General features: G+C 41.9%; 1 protein-coding gene across 1 annotated transcript; it reads left to right on the top strand.

The window, feature by feature from the left end:
• Window positions 1-43: 43 nt before the first annotated feature.
• On the top strand, window positions 44-2882 carry LOC121814865 (E3 ubiquitin-protein ligase rnf152-B). The gene has a single exon (XM_042222747.1). It carries the CDS (start codon window positions 44-46, stop codon window positions 812-814), a length of 771 nt encoding a protein of 256 aa, XP_042078681.1. The 3' UTR covers window positions 815-2882.
• The last annotated feature ends 4259 nt before the right edge of the window (window positions 2883-7141 follow it).

The following is a 7141-nucleotide window of genomic DNA, read 5'->3' on the forward strand; positions in this document are numbered from 1 at the left end:
GCATCTGTCCGCCAGCTCCCTTTGTGTTCACCGGAGAATGTGAATGGCGAAAGATGACATGGCAGAGGTAGATCTGGCATCGAGTGGAGCGGAACCCCCCGGCGAGGCCTCCTCGGCGTTTCCCTACGAGGAGTACGAGTGCAAAATCTGCTACAATTATTTCGACCTTGACCGCCGGGCTCCCAAGATCCTAGAGTGCCTGCACACGTTTTGCGAGGAGTGCCTGAACACGCTTCACCTTCGGGAGGAGCGGCCATGGCGCATCAGCTGCCCCGTCTGTCGCCACCGGACCCCGGTTCCGGATTATCGGATACAGAACCTCCCCAACAACACGAAGGTGACGGAGGATTTCCCGCTCTACATCGACTCGGACCCCCTGCCTCAGGACGCTTTGCCGCCGTACCCTCCCCCGCTGCACCCGGCTCTCGTCGCCCTCCGCCGGGAGGAGGCGTCGGGGGCGTCCAGCGCCAGTCAGGCGACCCCGTCCACCACCGTGTCCGCGGCCACAACCCTCTCCCAGGACTCGGTGCGCTACGACAGCTGTCAGAGCTGCAAGAGGGTGGCGCTGACCACCGGCTGCGTGTGCGTGATCTTCTCCTTCCTCTCCATGCTGGTGCTGCTGTTCATGGGCCTGATCTTTGTGCACAGCCACAGCATTCCTCCCTCGCCGGCGGGACCCATTTGCCTGTCGGTAGCCAGCATCTTGGCCATGTTCTCGGTCGTCGTCACATGGCTTATCTGCTGGCTCAAATACAGACCGGACCATGAGACAGGCCGCTCATCCGCCACCAGTAACTCCCGGAGAAACGCCTGATAGGCTGCCGCCTCTGACTTTCGATGGAGATGTTGCAGGCTGCTGTGGGTGTGTGGGTGGTGATGTACATAGTACTCCTGCTCCCTTTACTTTTCTAGGAATAAATCTTGCCCAAAATGGCCTTTTATGAGTATAGCAAACACCCGAAGGCCTTCATGTTGTTGGAGCAATAGGCCGACATGATCCTTGATATGTTGTTTTTTCTTCCCTTAAGTTATGCACTTGAATTTGCAGTCTGGGCATCTCCATGAGTGAACTCCAAGTCTTAGACCCTCTGCCTGGGCCTAAGTCTGTATTTGGTTTGTATATGGCTGAATGTTGAAGTGCTTATTTCCAAGGTTTGAAACCCTCACCACCTTACCCTGCTGAATAATATGCATATCCCACTATGCCAATCACTGTATGATAACTGTCCACGATCGTTCACTCATATCTCAACAAAGCACTATTGTAATGTACTGATATTTGCTGATATCTCATCTCAGTTATGAGATTAACTGAGTTTCCAGGGTTCTTATGAAGGGTTGCTTGTATATGTTTGCATGGAGAGCCTCTAAGATGCAGATGCAGGTACAGTAGAAGATGCATCCACAATCTAACCTTGTAAATAGTTGACAGGTGCAGAGGTGTGGGAGTGATCAGCCTTTCTTAAGGACACTTCATGAACCTTGTGCTTTAACCTCGCCCTGCAGGGTACCACTGCAGGAAAACTGCAAAGCTTGTGATTTTGAACCTGTGTTTTGCCTCATTTGTGCATGTTTGGCTACTGAAAGGTCAAGGCTTTTTTAATAGGTTTATTTTTTTTTTTTCTTTTTAATTGGAAGAGACGGTGCGTCTCCTGACTCGTGTGCCTCACCTTGTTGCTGAATGAAGCAAAACGTCACTGTTATAATAATGGAAATCTTGCACGGGCCTCCTGCTGCAGACAGCACCCAGCTGTGGGTGCTGGAAGGGATTTCCCCCTCCCATCACATCAATGAGAAACAGGGTTTCCAATGTTTAGCACACTTGCTCATGAAAAATGTGTGGTTTTGAAGAAGGAAGCAACCTGCCCTTGTTTGCTAAATGATCCAGGCTCCACTCCCAGCTGCTTCCAAACCCGCCCGTTTTCTTCCTTTAAAGCCATGTGTGAAAAGCCAGTGATACATCTTTAAAGCTATGAAGGAAAACTCCTAAAAGGATACATTTGGTGTCATTCTGGCTCCTGAGACATCCTGTGAGTCATAATTACCTCTGGATACATAAAGAGCCCCGTGAGCTGTGTGTGGCTGGGATTAGGAAGAGGCATTCAAGATAGAAAAACAGTACAATATGGTCTGAGAGGGTTTGTGCTATTCCGGTGCCTGGAGTAAACTAAAGCATAATATAATTTAGATGATGTAATTTATAGCTCTGAAAGGCATTGCGGGTCTGCATGTAATGCACTAGGATGAAAGAGGCTGAAGCTCACAGGCTTTATCATGAGTCAGTGGTAAAGTCTGTGAATGTTGCTGTTGCTATAACCTATACGGTTATTTATTAGGGGTGCAATGTGAGACCTTTACACTGCCAAATGTGCTCCATGACAAATGTGAATTTGAATACTGTGATATCTTCTAACTCCGTGACAGCATTTAATATAGAATTTGAATTCAATCTGGACACCAAAGTGTTTTTTTCTTTCTTTTTAAAAAAATGTGTAAGCACTAGTATCCCTACCTCACTGCAGGGGGAAAGAGCAAAGCAATTTAACCTGATTATTAAACAACCCCCCCCCTCCCCTTCTAAATCTGGTGTCACTTTCAATCATCCTGCTTGACCTTTTCCCAACTTGTATTTGATGCACTTTCACCCTCTTATTTGACACAAGTAAAGGGGTTTACCTTTGACAGATGTACGCATATTGTATTTACTTCAGAGGACCTAGAAAAACGTTTTTCTTTTTCTTTTTTCTGAGATTCTGTGGTTGTTGTTGAAGTACCAAATGTATTTGCACAGAGAAATGTTCTTTATGTCCTGTTTTACATACATAAACACATTTCAGTAATAAAGGAAACATGAGCATCTGCTCCATTTTTCATTTTCCTCACTAGGCTGAAGACAATGGTCTCTTCTTCTCGCTTACATAATGAGTGGTCATACACTGAATGCTGTATGATCCAACTTGACACATTTAGCTCCCTGCTGTGCGTCAAACATGCCCCCTGCTGGACAAAGGATGCTACACGCAATAAAGAAAAAAAAGAGTACAAATTTCATCCCTTAGTGTCAACATGGTTGCACTCCTCGTGTAGGTCTAGTTATGCAAACGTTCAGCGGCTAAACGCTGATTAAAAGTAAATACATTTTTGAAGTATGAGTTGGATGCTGATGTGCGCGTTAATATCACAGCCTGAGATTTGTCATGCGTGTTTACCCACTCATACAAGGCTTCCTTTTAGTTCACATAAATTAAGCCATTGAGCATCAAGATTTTTTCCCTTATAACATAAACCCAGCAGAACAGATTAAAAATAAAAACAACAGTGTTGACTGTTCACCGTCTAATTGCTGGTTAAATTCAGCTCGTGCATTCTTCCGATCACGTGTTAACCAGAAGTTCCACACCCCATAAATTGATGTTCTTACACAGCGGATTTCTTCGAGGAATACGCACCTCTTTTGCTATCATTAGATCAGCATGCAAACGAGCGGGGGTTCACAGGTTTAAGTGTGCACCGGCCCCCAAAGTGCAGTTACAGAGATTTCTGGTAAATAGTTTGAGGCACATTTACAAACGACATGTTCTTTTAGCAAAGCTAACCTTACGAAATTTAATGCTTGCATGTATGTCGCTTTACATAGTTTCTTTTTATTTATCTTTAGTTTCCACCCATTGCCTATACATATATAATGCAGCTTAGCATGCCCAGCTTACTAGTTTTATTAGCTTAAAATAAAGACCAGCTTACATGTTCTTTGTTTCCATTAGTCATTGTAGACTAAACATCATTTTGGCAGAGCACAGTGACATCCTATGTTTCTTCATTTAGTTCATTTAGTTCTCATTGAACAATACAATATAGAATAGGATGCTTTCAAACACTCATCGAAAATGAAAGTGTCTGGCAACAGCAAGGTAAATGCATATATATATATATATATATATATATATATATATATATATATATATATATATATATATATATATATATATATATATATATATATATATGGGTCTTATAAGACCCATGCAGTCGAGTAGAAGTAAAGATAAATACAGATACACAATTAAACAATTAAACCATAGCTACATCGTAAATGGTATTGTTCCATAAAGCATTGAAGCAACAACTTTTAAATAACAAAAAAGCAGCAAATTATACAATAAGGGTTTATTGTATAAAGCCTTATTGTATAATCATACACTTCCTTGTGTGTGTGTGTTGCTCTTAAAAGTGATGGATACAGAGATGGACGAAAAAATTTAAAAATAAAACTACAGTACACAGAAAAACTAAAACAAAACGTCAGCTGAATCAAAGACGGTAGGCAACTTTAGTGAAACATAAGTAAGAAATGTTAGTGTAAGAAGTAAAAGAGTGGTCTATAAAGTTATTAGGCAATATCTCAACAACGGAGAAAATGTTGCTTTATATGCCATTAAAATATACAGGCTATGGTAAAAATATATCCGCAAAAGAAACAATCACACAGTTTAACTTAAAAAGTGGTCCACAACTTTAGCCTACTAAAAATAGCCGTCCTAATAAACTTGAAGAAATAAAAGGACCCTACAGTCAACATGTAACAAGGCCAAATATAAATTATTACTATTTATGGTGTGTGTTAATGTATTGTCATGTTTTAATTTATTTTGAAAAACTTTCATACAGTTGTGTGTGGTTTGTGTAAAGCACCGAGCTTTGTGAAGTTGAACTTTCTTTCACCTGAAAAACTCAATCCTATCTCAAATCAAATAATTAGCCCGCTCCTCTAATACACTGATGGAAAAGTGTCCTGATTGATGTGACAAATATACGTGTTTGTGAATGCCGTCCACGCATGATGCAACTAATTTATTTCTCATCGGGAAAGATTTCTGACTTTGAATCTCATCCCCCGGTAATGGATTGGACACGGAGATTCGATGTCGCTTTAAAAGAAAAGGGTCGAGGTATGCATCATGCCTCACTTTCTGTTTTCCATTTGCCCCTCTGTGGCTTTTTAAAAAATTCGATAATATCCAATTTCAACGGGATCTATCCCAAATCGTCACATCCGTCATCGAAAAGAGTGATGGTTCAAACTTTAGAAGAAACGAAAACACAACGCAGTTTAACTCCCAGCTTCTTCTACACTTTATTGTACTACTCAGATGGGGTAAAACATTCATTTGCATAGTAACACTGTTCCCTACAACCTGAAAAATCCCTGACCTTACTACTCATGATTAATTTGGCTTTAATGGCTGAAATAACGCTCTGCCACAGCATAGAAATGAAATCACTCTTTACGCGTTTTCGGTGGAAAATAAACAGTTTTCTCCTCTCTTTGAAGCCGCCTTATGAAAACCTGCAGGATTCATTGGCTGATGATAATAAGCTTCAGCCCGCAGATAATGACACCCTCATTAGCAGGTGAAAGACCCCCGTTAGTCCTGCTTATTTTAAAGCCAGCTTCTATCTTTTGTCTTGGCGCGTTTTTGACAGTAAGGACAACATTTGAAGCGACCCCCCCCCCCCCTTTTTTTTTTTTTTTTTTAAAGGCGAGTGCTAATTGAAACCTACTAAGCCTGTGGGGTATCTCTTCCCTGCGTACATGAAGGTGAATGACAGTGACCCCCTCTGTCGAAGCCCCTATTGCTCAGTGGAAAGCCCATAGGTGAGTGGACTGAGACGTTAAAGGGATGATCAGGTGCTGCAGGGCTTTTCAGTTTTAGTTTTGCGCGAGTCACACGAAGATTTCAGGACTTTCGGTCCAGGCTTTAGACAGTGTACATCTCCACCTGGCGTATTCATCCATGTAGGCCCACCACTCATATTTGTCGCTTTGATTTGGTCCAAACTCAAGGATGTAATAATATTAATGAGAAATGCATCAGTGCCACTAAAAAGTCAGTGAATTGTAACCGCAATTTATGATATTTTCCAAAGTCAAATATTGATAAGTTCATCTGATGCACCAGTCCGAATATCCACTTCGATTGTCACTTAGGTGATGATGGCGTCGCCTTTCTTCATCTAGACAGTGAAGGAAAGCGAACCTTCGCTCACAATTGAGTCTCTGCCTTCAGTGACTGATCACAGGCTAAAGGATGCTATGGCCCACGACACCCTGAAAAAGGAGAATGGATGCTGAATATTTACAGAGTCAACTCGTCTCCCCCCATCGTCTTTACTGAGTGGTGACAATATTGGACAATAACCTTTGTGGTGGTGTGTGTGTGGGGGGGTATACGGCTCTAAAGTGCCTCAGAGCTAGACTAGCTTTATGGCCGCCCTGGCGTCGTATCCTGCTGTGGCGCACGTCCCCCTTCAGACTGTTCTCTGCTGGTCGGTGCTGCAGTCTGAAAACCACAGTAAATTCCTAGAGGTGCACACTTTTTTAGCACCATTTGAGTCATATGTGAGGGCATGGGGTGGGAACAAATTGGAGGTCATGAGCCATAACGTGCGTAAAACACACTGGAGACGATATTACGCACAGTTGTCTTGTAGCTTTGCTTTAATAACTGGTGCTCAAAGCTCTGAAAACGCTGAAATCATATGTTTTGCGTCAGACTGAAGCTTTTTCTGAAGCAAAATTCACCATAAAATGTAGTCGAAAACAGAGATGACAGAAAAATGTGTGTCTGGACAGACCCAGTATACAGACCCTGTTATTTATCATTAAAACTGAGTCGAGAAAATAAAAAAAATAAAACAATTATTATGTTTTTGGTGCCAAACCAGTTAAATCAGAAGAATCTTTCTACAATGCAACACATCAGGCTGTCAGGAATTTGTGGAGTAATCGTTAGGACGCAAATGTTTCACAAGAAAAGCTTACACATATCTGAGATTCAGCGGGCTAAGCTGCAGTGGGGGGCCTTATGATTTTAGTGCAGTCCTAAATATTAAAGTTTGTAGTCTGCACATCAAGTCTTTATTATTAATTTTTGGCATTAAAATAGTGTTTGGATATTTTTTACTTGACAAGGCAAAAAAAAATAAAATAGACGCGCTTTTTTCAGGACCGAGTGTGTAGTTCTGTGAAAAATAGTTCTGTGACCTGCTAATTTTAACAAAATAATTATTCCTCGTCAATCATCTTTTGTTGCCTCACTTTTCACTCAGCAGTTCACTCAACACAAGAGTGAATCTGGAG

Source organism: Haplochromis burtoni, unplaced genomic scaffold, assembly GCF_018398535.1.
Source record: "Haplochromis burtoni strain Fernald_Lab_line unplaced genomic scaffold, NCSU_Asbu1 Contig_94, whole genome shotgun sequence".
Classification (NCBI taxonomy): Eukaryota; Metazoa; Chordata; class Actinopteri; order Cichliformes; family Cichlidae; genus Haplochromis; species Haplochromis burtoni.